Below are 15,908 nucleotides of genomic sequence, written 5' to 3'. Positions count from 1 at the left end.
GTGCTCAGGAACAGTGCTTTCTAGATGTGCCAGAGGCAAGCAGGGAAAAAGGCCTCAAGGCAGATAGTTCGGTGAGAAAGGAGTGCACTCTGCGTATGTTCAGAAGTGCTCTTCGCGGGTTCCAAGGGAAAGATATGGACCCCCCCCCTTCCCGCCCCCACCTGCCTGCCCGCTGCTGGGGAAACTGAGTAATGGGTGTGGGCGGAGCCGAAGTCGACAGGGCGGGGCTATTGGGTGGAGCTCCTGCCGCTGTGTAGCGCGGACCGCTGGGCTGGTTGCAGACCGCGCTCGGCTCCGTCGTTCGCTTGCTGTCGCCGCCGCCGCTATCCGGGCAGCCTCTACCTCCCGAAGGGACTCGGGAGCGATGGGCCCGGCGCTGCTGCTCGCGCTGCTTTCGAGCCTCGGAGCCGCCAAGGTAGGAGATGCGAACTCGAAATCGCGTTGACTGAGTCCGACACGCAAGCTGGCCGTGGGAACGCGATTTTGCCCTGGACAATGCGTATCTGCGAAGAAGGGAGCCGAAGAGAAAGGGGGGAATTGGTTACACGTCAAGTAGCCCATACTTCGGTTTAGTGGTGTTGATTTCTCTTTTGTTTCCCTCCATCATTTTTTTTTTGGGGGGGTTAGTAGTCGTCCCTAGTTTGTGGGTTGGCTTCCTTACTTGAGTCGTCCGCCAGCCTCTTTGTGGCGCATCTGTATTCCTGCTTCTCTTAACACGCTTCTGCCCACAGTGCCAATATTTGATCTGGGGGATTCTGGGGGATCAACGCTAGCGAAATAAAGTGGAGCAAATGCTTGACGGTCTGTAACCCACCGAGTCCCCAATTCAGAGCTGGGCTCATCAGAAGTCTCAACCAAGGGGCACTTTCCCTTTGTGGTGGGTAACTGAAGTCCTGATTTTTCAGAGGGAAGCTGGAATTATGGAAGGCCAAGTGCCAGTCTCCATACAGAATGAAGATTGGTCTGACTCTAATCTAATGCTTCTCTTCCAGCAATTTCAAACTGCAAAGGACATCTGGCCGCACTTTCTGTGTGTATGAGTATGGGTGTGCGTGCATGGACATTTGTCGTGGGAAAGTATAAAACACCGTGAATCATGCATGCCTATTTTTCACCCACCTAACCAGAGAAGTCACTGTTGCGCATACTGTTGTGCAAGTGATTCACACATGTGCCTACGGGGAGCAGCTGTGTTATGTTTCACAGGACTGATGAGTGTGGGGTACTTGTGGGTGGGAGGGTAAGCAAGGTTTGCAAATTGTCTGTGTGGCTGTGCCAGGATTGAACTATTGGGGGAGGGGTTTGCAAAAGAATTGCACTCTATGTGTGCAAGTGAATGCAAAAGGGTATTTATGTCTGTCTGACTGACTGACTGACTGACTGACTGACTGACTGAAGGTATACGTATGTGTTTGATTTCTATAGTTGCCCATCTCAACTAGTGACCCTTATTGGGCGTTAAAGGGTGCAAGATGTGAATACACCTGAATTCTATAGAAGGGGCGTGACAGGTGACTGTGTAAAAAGCATTGTGTCCTAAGACCAATGGGTGTGTATGTTTCCCTAATAAGTGTAGGGTATCCAGGTAGACTCACAGAAAGGTGTCTGTAATTTTAACCGAAAGGTGCAGCATGGAGTACATATGTGTGGTGGAGGAGCAAGAAGACATGTTCCGCGATGGCGTCATGGATGCTTTATGTAAGCACTGAGTCCCTTGCCACCATCCCTGCTCCCGGTGTCATGACTGATTCGTAAACGCCTTGGGGGGGAGGGGGGACCAGGGCGTCTGAAAGCAAAGGCAAAGCTAAGTAGGATGCTGAACGGTAGCAAAACATCAGCTTGATGCATGAAGGGCTGACTATTACCCTGAAAGGTCAGGACCATGTTTGATTTAACCATGCAATTCTTTGATGCGTTGATTTACCCAAGATTTCCTAATTTCCCTCCTGCCGGTGGGTGTGTGACTAACCCTGCAGGAGGACTGCAGAGTCTCTTTGGCGTCCTCACAGATTTCTATATAGTTCTCTGCAGAGATGCCCGCCTGTCTTTGTTTGGGGGAAACGAACTTCCTTCCACATTCTCCCAGATGCTCTTTTCCCTGATTTTCTTTCTCTTCATCCCTGCTGTGCTGAGGCTCAGGTTAATTTTTCTGATTTTAAAAATCGTTAGCTCTTTAGCTAAATGGAGCAGGGCATTTCTTTTATTTGGAGCAGGACATTTCTTTTATTTTCATAGGCCTGGAGGATTCGTCATAACATTGGAAGAATCTAATCAGACTTACTTTACAGAAAACTGGGCCACTGAATTATAGAGAGGAAGATGATAGGAATGGTGAATAGTAATCACATCAATCAGATGCTGAGAGGAGAGTCCATTTTCATAGATCATATTGATATAAGTTTGAGTGAAATCAGGCTATGTGTTTCTACATACTTCACGTGTTTTGGGGCATGTGTTGTATGTGTGTGTGTAGAGAGAGAGAATGAATGGTTAATAAAATTAAGCTCTTTCTCTTACTGTATTTGTATTTTTTAAACTCTTGATAACATTCAGTTATAGGGTTGTTTATAAATTGTATAATAGATAGACAATACATCTCAGTCAAAGGCAGTCTTCATCCCAATGACAAATTAAAAATGATTAACAAAAATTAGCTTTTGCCATAGAAATACTTTACCATTATTTTCAATGGCACAAATAGAAACTTCTTTCTCCTCGATGCTTTGGCATTTGAGAAACTAAAGCTTTGAAAAATAGCTTTTGTTTTGTATTTTGGTGACTGTATGTTACTACATGCAGTCATTTCTGTGATTGTAGGTCACTACAAATTTTAGAATATTACCTATTATGCATCGGGGGGGGACGGACACAAAATTGATTTTGAGGTGTCTGTATATTTATCACTGTTTCTATCCATCCATGCATCCATCCTTCTATTTATGTATTTAAAATTAAATAAATGCGGTTCCATTTTCCAGTGATTACTTGCAAGTCCTCCTGCTGGGTCCCACTGCTAGCTCTTGGTTTAACCTACTTCAAGAGAATAAAATAGCAATGGAAACCTTTGCCATTCTAATCTCCCTGGAGAAGGATAGAATTAAAATTCATGCGTGTGTATAACAAAGATACAAATACCAATTTATTTCAACAAGCAAATTAAATGCTCTTCTCTGGTGAAATCAATAAGATTTCAAAGTGCTTTCCTCTGATCAGATTGAAGCTTACCTTTATTTTTAATTAAAACTACTTGTGTGTTGAGCTGCTTATAGTTTGATGGGGGCATTTTCTGCTGTTTCATATTGATGTGTAGTGAATCCATTGCCAAAGACCCAGCTCTGAGTCCACAGCAGGAATGATCTAATTATCTCCCTCCCTGCCTGGCCCCAGCCTGATTGCGGTCTGTCCATATTTATTCACTTCCTGTCAATCATCTTCCCTGTTTCTTGCAGCCTCTGCCCACCACAGGCAGCTCCCATGGAGGGATGAATCACAACCTGTCAGGGGGGCCCCGGCGGGTGCGCCGTGAGCTTCAGGGGGCACCATATGAGGCTGTTGAGACCGCCTTGGCTAATGAAGTGTATTATCCGGAACTGGTTCAGCTGGCTGCCCTTGAAAGGGCCCTGTCGACTCCAGGTAGCCAGCTACAAGAAGATCACTATGCCCAAGCCTTGCAACGAGTGTTGGCTTCTTCCGGGAACCAGCTGGCTGATGAGCGAATGGCCCAGGCCCTTGAAAGAGCGGTGTCTCCACCTAGCAACCAGTTCCAGCCAGACAAGCACCTGGCACGTGCTTTGCAGCGCCTCCTTCAGGATGGGCATCGCCGGGACCAGGAATCTGTCTACCTGGCAAATCTGCTGAGGCTGTGGGATGAAGCCAAGGGGGCAACCTTGTACCCCGAGTACGATGAGACTGGCTTGGCAGGTGGCTCCTCTCCACCCAGGGCACTGCCGAATCATTATTGGGCTCCCGAAGGAGGATTCGAACCCCAAGAAGAGCTGGGCGCAGAGGAGGAAGCTGCTGGAGAGGTGGACCCTGAGATGCTGAGGTAGCCAGAGATGGGGGGAAATCAGGGTTTGCTTTGAATAAGGATTTAACTCTCAAATGTTCAGAATGCGGCCATTGAGCTATAGAAAATAGAGTGGGATGTGCCTCTAAGCCTGTGTCAATTCATTTTTCACTGTTGAGTAAAATCATCTCATAGCTTAACTGAAAGAAAACAAAATGGTTGTTTGATAGCCTTTGAGGGAGTAGTTCACAAAGGAAGCAAAGAGGATTTTTTCAGATTTGGAGCTTGTCCTCCAGCACTGGGAACCATCCACTCTTTGGAATAAATGTTTAAGAGAGGGAGCTGCTGCAGAGGGAAGAAGAAAGGAGCACTGTTGTAACTCTTCTCCCCCTGCACTCTTAGAAAATTTTTCCTGATAATAATAATTATGATAATCATTATTTCATCAGTAGAAAGGTACTTTGTACCAACAGGATTTATTTATTTATTAAACATTTATACAGCTGCCCAACTCATCCACAGTGACTCCGGGCAGCGTACAACATTAAAAAAATTATATTCATTCCATTATATTGCATCCAGATTTATTATTTTTTTGCTTAGACCTGTGACTTTTTGCTTTTGACGCGTAAATTTCTGGTCTGGGTTAGTTTAGGAAGCCTTTGTCCCATGATTTTCTGTGCAGCAAGCCATGTTTTGTGAGAGCTGGTCCATTACAGTTGGTCTTCTTGTGCTTTTGGAGCCCCCAAATTGGAAAAGACTTCCTTCTTCCTATGGCCATGAGAAGTGTAACAATCTCTCCAGAGAAAAGTCCGGCTTGGACAGTGGGTTCATGGGTCAAAGCGAATGTGGAAACTGCAGGGAGCAGCCCCTCTCAAATTTCAGCTCACAATAAAGGTATCACTGAAGAGTTGGCCAGTTTGCCCCTTTGCACACTTTCAGACATTTCCACCCATGCTGGTCGTCCCTATTATTAAGCTCCAGCTACATTACAGACAACCACACCATACTAATGGAGATATGTCTCTTCACTGATGCCACTAGTGTGATTTGGAGAAAGGAAGGCTTGGTGCCCAGGGATCCCATGTTCAGGTCTCTGTCTTAATGCATCAGCTTAACGGGGAAAGGATCTATGTCCCCCCAATCCATAGTGCACATCCAGATTTTCCTGGATTCTGTTCTTGGGAAGGGAAGAGTTAGGATCTGTGTCTTCTTTTAACATTGGGAATTGTAACAGCTTTTGAAAGGGAGGTGGGAAAAAGGCGGGACATCTAATGCGTTAAGAGTTTTGCTTGAAGTGTGAATGGGGCTGTTGTAGTTTGTAAACCATAGTTTAATAATATGTAGGAGCCCAGCCATCATAGCCCTTTTAATAGAAGCCATGGTTAATAAATCATAGCTTAGTATGAACTGAGTCTGCAAATCAATACCTGTTTTCTGCTTGCAGATTAAAATGGTGGCATGAGTGGAGTGGTAAGCCCCCGATTCTTCCTTTCTCTGTCCTTTTCAGGTATCTGATTGGCAGGATCCTGTCAGGAGCAAGCAACCTGCCTTCACAGCGCCTCCCACTGGCTCCCCGACGCCTACGTCGTGCCATTTTTGATGGAGACCTACCCGAACCCCCCAATCTTCTGCGGGTCAAGCGTCTTGGTGGGGAGAGTGGGGACGAGCTGCAGCGAGTCAAGCAGACGGAAGGAGAAGGGGTGGGTGGGAGACGGAGTATGAGTGGGGGCACCCAGAGGCTTCGGTATCTCTCTGAATAATGAGAATTGGTTTCTGTGCAAAGAAACGCTGGGGAGCCACCTCACTGATGAGCCCCCCCATTGAATGTCAATGGACTGTGAGTGACACCTCGTGTTCTTTCCTGCCTCTGTCCTACCTGTGACCCCAAAATACTGGGAAAGAAGGGGGATAACCTTGAACTGGGATCCCCAAATCCCAATTATGTTCTATAAAGTGTGTGCAGGGGAAGGCCGATTTTCTCTTCACTGACCTTTTCAGTGCCCTGATGGAAAGGTCTTTTCAGCTAAGGAGATGGTTTTTCATTGATGGCTAGTTCCTACTTCCCTCCAAAGCCAGAGCTAGGTTTCACCACCCTCATCCTTCTCACATCTTGGCTTTAAAAAAAAAAATGTGGCTTAAACAGATTTCCAACTCGCCCCCCTCCCCCAACTTCCAACTGCCTTAATATTCCTCCTTCATTGATGCTGGCGCCTCACCCTTCCCTCCCTGTTTCCACCTGCTTGTTTCTGTCTGGTTTGTAAGACCCCTTGTGTTCAAACCTTGTTGGCATACATAAACACCAATGCTGCCCTTGCTGATTTGTTGCCATGTTCAATCATGCTTGTGGCCAGAGTTTTTGTGTTGATAAATTACTGAATAAAAAGTCCCACCAGGTATTTTATTGTAGCAGTGGTCTTGTTTGTGTTGTCCTGTGGAAATTTTTGGGAAACCTTGGATGTGACCCTCAGAACTCCTCCAGAATTTGCCATGAAATTCTAATTTATAGAATGATGATGACATGCACGGGGAAGAATCATACTGTATTTCTTATATTTAATTAATTAACCTTCAAATATTTTAGTTTCAGTTGTGCCTATATTTTGGAGTGTGGTGCCTCCTTTCTACTTAAAAAGGTCAAGGGTAACTAAGTTTGAAAGAAGTTGGGCATCCAGGACTTGGTGAAGATAGACCATTATCCTTAGCTCCATTCTGGGGCCCTAACTCCATCAGTATTAGAAATAAGCTGATAAATCCAGACAGTAAATCTAATCAACTCATCAACCAAAAAGTTACTTCCATATTTTAAGTTTCCCAGAGACCCCTGTTTATTGTGCTCTTCAACAAAGAAAAGCCACAGAAGGAAACGAAAATCCTTACACTGGGATTTGACACTAAATCTAGGAAGGCCTTGATGATGATGATGATGATGATGATGATGATGATTATTATTATTATTATTATTATTATTATTATTATTATTATTATTATTATTATTATTATTATTCTATTAGAAGAAAGAGGTTGGTGCTAAATGACCAGTCTACCTCTGGGCTTTCAAAAGTCAAAAATCTTCAAAAAATATTCCCATGTCAAACTATATTGGTATTCTACCAGATACTAGTAGATACTTGCCTTAAACAAGCAAAAAGTTCTGACAAGAGAGGTGATGATCAATCCACAGGGCACCAGGAGTTTTATCTTTGTAAGCCTCTGGGAGTCACTAAGAGTGAGTTGGGCACTTTGTTCTCTTCCAGATGTCGTATTGAATGAGGAGTTCAATACAACTTGAACATCACAAGGTTTTCTCCTGGAGGGACACACCTTCTTCCCAATTCTTTTCATGTCAGAGAGGACTCTGACAACAAACAATTTCAGGAATTGGGAACTAGGTACTTTTTCATTTTCAACTGTATTTTTTCATCCACTAAAGGCCTCAGGGAATATGGCAGTCTGGATAAATCCAGGGGTGGGATTCAAAAATCCCAGCAACCGGTTTTCTGCCTGGTTGCTGGGTGGGCGTGGCCCACTGGAACTTCTGGGAGGGCCGTTTTTCACCACCTCAAAGGTCTGGAGGCTTCCCCTGGGCTCTTGGGGCCCACCGGAAGCCAGAAACAGGCCCGTTTCCGGACTTCCAGAAGGCCCGTTTTTCCCTCTCCCAGACCCTGCACTTACCTAAATCGAAAATGGGCCACGTGGAGACTCCTGGGAGGCGTGGGACCAGGTGGATGAGGCCAGCCTGTTGGTTGAAATACCAGTTCAGTGAACCAGATGAAAATGTAACATCCAGTTTGTCTGAACCGGTCCGAACCAGTAGAATCCCACCTCTGGATAAATCTGAAACACTCTGTCCTTTGTTTCATTTTGGGGAGGGGAGGGGACCTTGGGGATTATTTTAAATACTAAAGTTTAAACCTGCTAATGACTTTACCTCCTGTCATTTCCTGCTGAACATCACTTGGAAATTGCCTTGCTCTAATTTATTACTTGCTGCCAAATTTTGACTGTGACATTTTTGACATGCGAAAACCTAGAATTAGAACACCATATATTCATATTGTCTGTGAGCCTTTTGCTGTCCAGCCCTGAACGAGAGAAAAGGGTTATGCAAACAATTTCAAAAAGTCATGAAAGACACTAATAAGACATAACATTACATTATCGTTTTCTACAATTTATTGCTACGGGTACAGTTGACATACCCAACTCTGAAGAATGTCTGTTCGTTGGGATCAATCTGGAGTCAGCGCTGAAGTCACACCTAAGCACGTACCACAAGCAGAAAAAGAGGAAATGATAAGATTCTTTCTGAAATCTGTGATGCCCAAAGTCCAGTTTCTCTACCCACCCCCTCAAAATAGCACTAAAAACCCAATTAAAAACACATAAATCCTAAAAATGTTGCATTATGAGGAAGGATGGAAGGAAAGAAGGAAGGAAGGAAGGAAGGACGCTTGTGGGATATAAAATAATGGGCAATCACCCAGTCAGATAAAAGTGCTTCATTCATTTCCTGAAGTGTGTTTTCTGAAGGTAATTGTTTATTTTATTATTTATTTATTTATTTATTTATTTGTCAATCGCTTATAAGATAATAGGTATAACTATAAACATGAGTAAGAATACAGGAAATAGGTACGAATAAATGAGGACAATAGGACAGGGACGGTAGGCACGATGGTGCACTTATGAACGCCCCTTTATTTAATTGTACTTTTTCTTTAAACAAAATGTTAGGCCTGATGTTTTGTCTTCTCCCCTGGTTGTCATGTGCGCACATGCGTGCAAGTCCTTCACAATGCATGTACATTAAAGAAGAAAGAATATTGAAAAGCTGAGAGTTTCAGCTTTTGTCTTTTCTGACATTGTTTCTCAATTTACAGGCAAGTGTTAAGCCAGCCATCTCCAGCTGAGGGTCCTCCAGATGCACTGACTTTAGCTGCCATCATGTTTGAACGATAATTAACCTTGCAGTCCAAGGAGCTTTGCTGCTTCTTTGAAGCTTTACACACCAATCAGTCATGTGAGCTTCCCATGGCAAAAGGCTTGTGAGTAGAGCACTCTGCAAACTTGAGGGATGCCAACATGTTCTTTAACCTTAATAAGTCTTTTCTTTTTTTGGCAGACATAGCAACATTTTAAATTGGAACAAAATGGTGCCATTTTAATCTCCTATAATTGTCCTGACATGTCAGTCTGTAGTAAAATGGAAAAATTAAAGGGCAGCAATTGTTGTTTGTCTCTATGTGAATTTCTCAACTGTTTATCATTCAAATGAGCCCTAAATATTATATAACTGTTATGTTTGAGTAAGCCTCATTAACCTGCTGATATCAGGTTTTGATAGGATTATCGTATCTGGGCTGCAGAAGATCAAAGAACTCCAATTCTTCATTTCTATTAAATAATCATCTGGATTTTTTTTCTTCAGCCCAGCTTTATTAGTGCTCACAAATCAAGGCTAATCAAGACTAACAAATAAGTCTGGGCTTCCCGTTGTAGCCAAAAGGGAGACAGGTGAGACAAATACCTTGGCATTTGCCCAAAACATTTAGTCACAAGAACAGAATGTTTTCGTATCTCTTCCAAAGACTAGCATAAATTCAGAAAGACCCAGATTTGCAGCTCCCAGTTTTTTAGGGAGTCTCTGCACAGAATTTGTATTCCTTGAGAACAAGCGGGGTGTTTTTTTAATCATTTTGCACATGTAAGACAAAGAGAAGGATATTTGTAAGATGCAAGAAAGAATGCACTTTATTCACGTCATGGTCAGAACGCCAGCGGCAGGACAGTTTCAATCCCAATTGCATTTGGGTGTCTCATTGCCTGTAACTAAGCAACAGCTCATGTGACTGCCAGTCCTGCCTCTCATGCAGCTGGCTTTGTAGAAGCATCCGAAGGCTCCATTTGTTACCCAAGACAGAAGAGGCACAAAATGTGCCCATGCTTACCTCTTCCCTCTCGGGGTGGTGTGTAGCCCGCAGGCAAGAGAGCGTCCTGCCTGTTTCCCAGCACAAAAGCGAGGGTGGCCAGAACCAACGCGTCAGCGATGCCCAGCAAGGCGAGAGTAAAGGCCCAGTGGATTGAGCAAGTACCCAGGGTGTAGCTCCTGGCCTGGGGCCCACACAGAGCCCTCACCTCTGGCGCTCCCCAGCCGTCTGGGAAGACCAGGCAGCCAAGAGCCTGACAAGTCGCTGTGAAACAGAGAGATGGGCAGACAAAGAGGAAAGAGGGGAGTGAGAGAGAATTAACAGAGTCCATACAGACACTTGCTGTGGAATACAAACCCACTGACTTTCCTCAGTCTTGATGTTCTTCTGCCTGTGATTCAGTTCACACAACATCATAGGTCAAGAAAAGAAGGAATGCTTTGTGCAAACGTGAAAACACACATTAGAGCAGGAGGTTGGTTTCCACTCAAGGGAGATTCCCCAAGTTTGTTTTGGGTTGAACGGCCTCCCACAATCAGCCATGGAGACAAAACATGACAAAGAAGGTTCCACTGGGATTACTAGCCTCTTCCTGCTTCTGCACCGAACCCAGAAGTTAGAGTTTCTTCTGCAAAAATGAGTCTCAAACTCTCCTTTTTGGGGGGGAAGCACATTTTCCACCAATAGGGATAAGGAGAGAGAAGGTATCCAAATAAATCTCTCTCCCCTCAGCTTACATCCAGTGTGGCTCTAACCTCATTAGCACGCTGCAGATTTCTATTTTAGTTTCTACATTGTCCGTCACTCCCCCAGCCCGGCCTAGCAAAAAGCAGGTGAAATTTCACTATGTCTGCTGTCAAGATAATTTCATATTTGATTATTCTCTTCTGCTGTTTCGACAAATATATCAGCAGGCAGCATGATTGCTGACTGGGTGGGTGTAAATGACCCGAAGATATATACAGGCAGTCCTCATTTTAAGACAATTGAAACTGGCAACTCTGTCAAAGTGAAGCTGTCACTGATTGCAACTGCAACCATCCTAAAGATCTTACTCCAACTGTCCTTTTCTTTACAGATCTGGGAAGGTCATAAATGTGCAGATTGGCCACAAAGTTTCCGTAGTAATAACAACTGCAAATGGTCACTAAATGAGGCAGGACTGGATGCCTGCTCTTTTGCAGCAGAATCCCATAAAAACAACAACAATTTGATTGAAGGCAGGGATCCTCTAACCTTGCAGTGACATGACTCCTAAAAGTGATAAATGAATGACAGTGCCGCAAATACAATAACCTATTTCATTGGATTTGAGGTTGTGCAAGAAAGAAACATACAATTTACTGCACTTTAATCATCGGATTTTAAACTCTGTATGAAAACTGTGCTAAAATCTTGCAACTTAATAATACAAAATATTTTTATAGAAAGTCAATAATACTCCCCTATCACATTTACAATCATATTTTGAACAAAGTTTAGCATAATTCCTGAAATCTGGATTTTATTTCTGAAAGAGACCTTCCTGCTGTACATTCCACATTTATCTTGGATTCATGTTTAAAATGAAATAGCAAAGCCCAATTTTGCTTATACAGGCAGTGGGGGAATATGTTTTAATACTGTTCCTTCTTGGTGTGCGCAAGCCCCTCAAAATTGCTCTTGACCCCATAGGGAGTGGTTATCAACAGTTTGAAAAACCAGGTTTACAGAGTTTCCAAAGGTGCTCCTGACATGCCATGTGAGCTCTGAAGTACCTTTTCCAGTCTGAATCTGAATTAATGCATGGCCTTAACCACATAGAACTCTCTCCCAAGGTTGTATTTGAAAGGTAACAAAAACGATCATTTACCAGTGCTCTCAGATCACCAGAAATTTTTGTTTCACACAGAAGATTGAAGACAATTGGCTTCAACCTATGGAAGTTTCTATCCCAGCATTTCCAGGTTAAAAGGGTCCTTTGAAGATGCTTTCTAAAGGGCCCACAATTCTGAAGCCAGTGGGGAGAGATGGTTGCTTTTTAACTGGTTGCTTTTTAATTTGATCAGTCCCAACATGTTTTGGCATTTTAGAATAACAGAGTTGGAATAGACCTTGGAGGTCCTTGAGTCCAAGCTCCTGCTCAAGGAAGAAATCCTATACGTACCATTTCAAACCAATGGTTGTTCAATCTCTTCTTTAAAGACCAGTATTGGTCTTTAACCTCCAGTATTGGAGAGCCCACAACTTCGGAAGCTGAGGGTACTCCAACACTGGAGGTTTTTACGAAGAGATTAAACAACCATTTGTCTGAAATGATATCAACATCTATGACACTATCTTCCTGCTAATTAATAAATGACACGGTCCATCAAGAACTTATCCTGACCTACCCTAATTGAAAGGGAAGAGACCTGTAGAAGAACCAGACTCCTGAGCTCATAATTCAACTTCCAAGTTAGCATTCATTTCTAAACCGAGCCAGCAGGCTTTGTTGCCACAAAGAATGATTTAAAAGAGATGGGCAGTGACTGCCAAAACACAACAGCTCCTCCCCATCCCTTCATGTCTTTTACATCCTTCTATACTGTTACACAAATAAATCAGAACACACTCCCCACAAAAAAGTGAACACAACACACACACAAAATGTACATTTGCACAACTCAGACCAGTTTCAGAGTTTAGCTTGTTTAGAATGGCGTCTGGGTTACCTGGATGCAAAATTAACATTTGTTTCACACCGTGCCTCACTCATGGATTGTAATTCCGCTTTCTCTGACTTGGTAACTCCAAAGCCTGGTCATTGGAACCACCTTCATTCTCAAAGCTGCTATTGCTGATCAGAACAGAAGAGTTTTGCCACTTAACATCCTCTAAGGCAGGGGTCTCCAACCTTGGTAATTTTAAGACCAGTGGACTTTAACTCCCAGAGTTCCTCAGCCAGCAAAGCTCAGGTACACAGGTGTTCTGTCTCACCTTTCTTCTTTCCAAAAAGATGAAAGAGTACAAACTCACACAAACACAGGCTGGCTCGGACTTCACAGAGTTAATTCTTTGGAACTGATAACGTCCTTGGCATTCCAACACGCTCTGCCTGCCAAGTCCGAACTGATAACAAAGTAAAAAGCTACTTACAGAAAATTACCAGGCAGACCACAAAACTCATTCACAAAGAAAACCTGAAGTAAGATCAAACTTTGTTCCATACGAAGTTCCAGCCGACAACACACCCACTTTTATCCCCTGTGGGGTGTGGCTCAATGACTCAGCTCACTCTCTGACCCTCCCACGCCTCCTACATTGCTGCTCACATTTCTCCCTACGACGCTGCCTAGGATCAAGCCAACATTCGTCCTCTTGACTCCCTGTCAGGGGCTGCTCCGATATGCCTTCCTCCTGATTAATCTCAGGCTGTTCCTCTCGGTTGTCTGATGAAACCTGAGGCATTATCAGGGAGGAAGGCGTTGCCAGAGAGGAAGGTCCTGGGGAGGAAGGCATTCCCAGTTCCTCCTCCTCATCTTCCAAGTCCTCTTCCTCTAACAGCACAGGCTCGGGAATCGGAGCCACAACACACAGGTGGAAGGGAAACATAACCTTTGAGTCTGAACATTCCTATTTATTCTGAATGAAGCCTCCACGGTCTTGTCTGAATTTGACGGTTTCTATCCTCAACGAGACCAAATTTCATGATTTACACATTCGATTGCTAAGTTGACAGCGTGGCTTGTGTGAGACTTGAGCTTTGGCAGCATCTCTTTTTGCAGGCCTCTTTCCCTATCCCGGTCCCATTCCTCCCCCCCCCCCTCCCTTCCAAGTTCCTTCCTTGCCTTTTCAAAAATGACAGCCCAACCTGGATTCCCTTACCTGCTGAAAGCTGCTGCCAGGCGCACACCTTGTAGACGGTCCCTGCGCTGCAGACCCAAAAGAGACCCAGGGAGGCCACGCTACCCATCACCAGCACCAGGGCCATCAGGACAAAGACGGCAGCTGCTTTGAAAGATGGGATGGGGGTTAGGGTGACCAGCGATCCCTCACACTGGAGGACTCCGTCCTGCTCCGTGCAGACTTGGTAGAGGCCGAAGGAGCCCACAGCGCTCACGCTGGGGTCGGAGAGGGCCCCGGAGATCGGCAGCTGGTAGGTGAGGGGTGCTGTCTGTACCCATGCTGGCTGGATAAGCACCACCACCTCCAAGATGCCAAAGCAGAGGCTACAGCCAGCCCAGAGGGCACCCACTGCCCTGGCATTGCGCACAAAGTCGGTCTGATAGAGCGCTGCTGCTTCTCGGGCTGCCAACATGGTCCACGTCTCCTTTGAGAGGCCTGCTGCAAGTGTCCTTCTGCAAGGAGTGTTTTTCTTTTCCCTTCTCCAGGGAGCCAAATCCTACGAGAGCATTCGTGCCTGAAGCCGTTTGAATGCATCCCCTTCTCTGGCCACTCTCCTTTCCTTTGCTCAGCTCCTCCTCCTTTGGGGTGGGGGAAAACTCTGCATACCTCTGCTCCAGCAGCTCCACTTTTCCACCGAGTTGCTCAGGTTCTCCACCCCTGGAATCTGGCAGCAGAGTCCTGTTGCCCCCCCCCCTCCGCCCAATTCCTCATAGCGATCTCCTGGGGTGACGATTGCTACTACGCTCTTTTCCTCTGCAGTCTCGGTACTCCTCCGCTGATCGTGATGGAGGAAGGGGGGGAGCAATGCTACATTGCCTCCTTCTCCAAGATTGGCTTCCTTCTTTTTCTGGGTGCTATGGGCGGGGGGGGGGGCAGGGAATTGGGTTTTTTTTTCCCTTGCCAAGCTCATCGCTCTCTACACTGCTTCTTACTTCTCCTGCCCAGGAGGCAGAAGCAGCTACCTGGTCAAATGCCCACCGGCCTTGCCCCCTTCCTCTCCCTCTGTCTTTCTGAGCAACAGCCACTAGGAAGGACTAGGACTGGCTTCAGAGCATCTGCTGCCCAATTCATCTTCCACACACAAGAGGATGGATGCTGAGGGTCACCAGTTCTCCACTGCTAAATCGTGCCCTGGCTTGACAGAACTGGAAAAGGAGACAGAGGAGACTTGGGTGGAGGGGTAGAAACAAGGCTCCCTTTCTCCTCTTCGCCTCAGGCATGAGTTACAGGGATGCAAATGCCAGGGAAGGATTACAGCTTCCAGCAGGAGGCAGCAAGCACCTTTAAATAAATCAGGCAAGTGATTGGTGCAGGCCATTGCTATCCAGAACTGCTATATGTCATTTGGTTGAAGCAGAGATTATCCTTGCCTGGACCATACCACTTCATATCCACCGTTTGTGCGATACATCACAGAGAGAGGGAATAAGGGAGATGGGTTGCAGCTCAGCCATCTGCTGTTCTGTGCTGACAGAGCATTCAGCCAAGCCTTCCGTCACCTGCACTGATATACAGGTATATATATGCCAACGTAGACTTACCCACGGCAGTGAGAACTATACCTAGAAGGCTAGCTGCTAATCTACCTTCCAATTTTTTTCTGTCAGAAATTCAGGGGTAATAGGCAGCATCTTTCTGTTTCTTTCATTTGCAACCTAGAGATAATTCTGAAATGCTTTGGAGGATTTTGGAATGCATTACTGAGAAATGTTTGGAATGCTTCAAGCTCCCTAGACAATGAATTTGCAATCTACTCCCTCTAGTGAGCATTAAGTGTCAACGGAACAGGAGCATAAACAAGGCACCTGAGAAACATACACTCTCAAGGAAACTCAAGGTTTGCTGAATTAAAGAAAAATTTCATTATTATGGGAGCAAAGCTTTCCCTCCAAAGAGACCAATACCAATTACCAAGTGCCATATTGCTCAGCCCACCAGCATCCGACATACCCTTTACTAGGCTGTGTTTTCTCAAGAAAACAGGAACTCTACGAACAACGGCAACCAAGAGGAGCGAAGAGAAGAACACCGGGATCAGGAGGCAAGAAAATATGGAGAAGGATAAAAAGAAAGTAAATGCTTTTGGTAACAATAGTTGGATGGGA

General features: G+C 45.0%; 2 protein-coding genes across 2 annotated transcripts; one reads left to right on the top strand and one right to left on the bottom strand.

Moving 5' to 3' along the window:
• Window positions 1–213: 213 nt before the first annotated feature.
• PCSK1N (proprotein convertase subtilisin/kexin type 1 inhibitor) lies at window positions 214–6,405 on the top strand. Its single transcript, XM_026676300.2, has 3 exons — window positions 214–415; window positions 3,450–4,045; window positions 5,517–6,405. The coding sequence occupies exons 1-3, from the start codon at window positions 365–367 to the stop codon at window positions 5,767–5,769; spliced, it is 900 nt and encodes a 299-aa protein (XP_026532085.2). The 5' UTR covers window positions 214–364; the 3' UTR covers window positions 5,770–6,405.
• A 1,754-nt stretch (window positions 6,406–8,159) lies between these two features.
• LOC113417824 (LHFPL tetraspan subfamily member 5 protein-like) lies at window positions 8,160–15,053 on the bottom strand. The gene is made up of 3 exons (XM_026676409.2): window positions 13,783–15,053; window positions 9,958–10,200; window positions 8,160–8,267 (listed from the first exon to the last, which is right to left on the bottom strand). Exons 1-3 carry the CDS (start codon window positions 14,213–14,215, stop codon window positions 8,239–8,241), a joined length of 705 nt encoding a protein of 234 aa, XP_026532194.1. The 5' UTR covers window positions 14,216–15,053; the 3' UTR covers window positions 8,160–8,238.
• Between the last annotated feature and the right edge of the window lie 855 nt (window positions 15,054–15,908).

The sequence above is a fragment of the Notechis scutatus genome, chromosome 2 (assembly GCF_049901735.1).
Source record: "Notechis scutatus isolate UNSWTSFEM ecotype Mainland chromosome 2, rNotScu1.2, whole genome shotgun sequence".
Classification (NCBI taxonomy): Eukaryota; Metazoa; Chordata; class Lepidosauria; order Squamata; family Elapidae; genus Notechis; species Notechis scutatus.
The sequence above is the reverse complement of the archived record's forward strand: the minus strand, read 5'-3'. Positions and strand labels throughout refer to the sequence as shown.

Bases quoted from the DNA above. Each gene is read 5' to 3' on its own strand.
- PCSK1N (XM_026676300.2), top strand. From the start codon at position 365: ATGGGCCCGGCGCTGCTGCTCGCGCTGCTTTCGAGCCTCGGAGCCGCC. The intron at 416-3,449 runs GTAGGAGATGCG...TGTTTCTTGCAG, and splicing joins CGAGCCTCGGAGCCGCCAAG to CCTCTGCCCACCACAGGCAG. The intron at 4,046-5,516 runs GTAGCCAGAGAT...TGTCCTTTTCAG, and splicing joins GTGGACCCTGAGATGCTGAG to GTATCTGATTGGCAGGATCC.
- LOC113417824 (XM_026676409.2), bottom strand. From the start codon at position 14,215: ATGTTGGCAGCCCGAGAAGCAGCAGCGCTCTATCAGACCGACTTTGTG. The intron at 10,201-13,782 runs GTAAGGGAATCC...TCTGTTTCACAG, and splicing joins CTGGCAGCAGCTTTCAGCAG to CGACTTGTCAGGCTCTTGGC. The intron at 8,268-9,957 runs GTAAGCATGGGC...GTACGTGCTTAG, and splicing joins ACCACCCCGAGAGGGAAGAG to GTGTGACTTCAGCGCTGACT.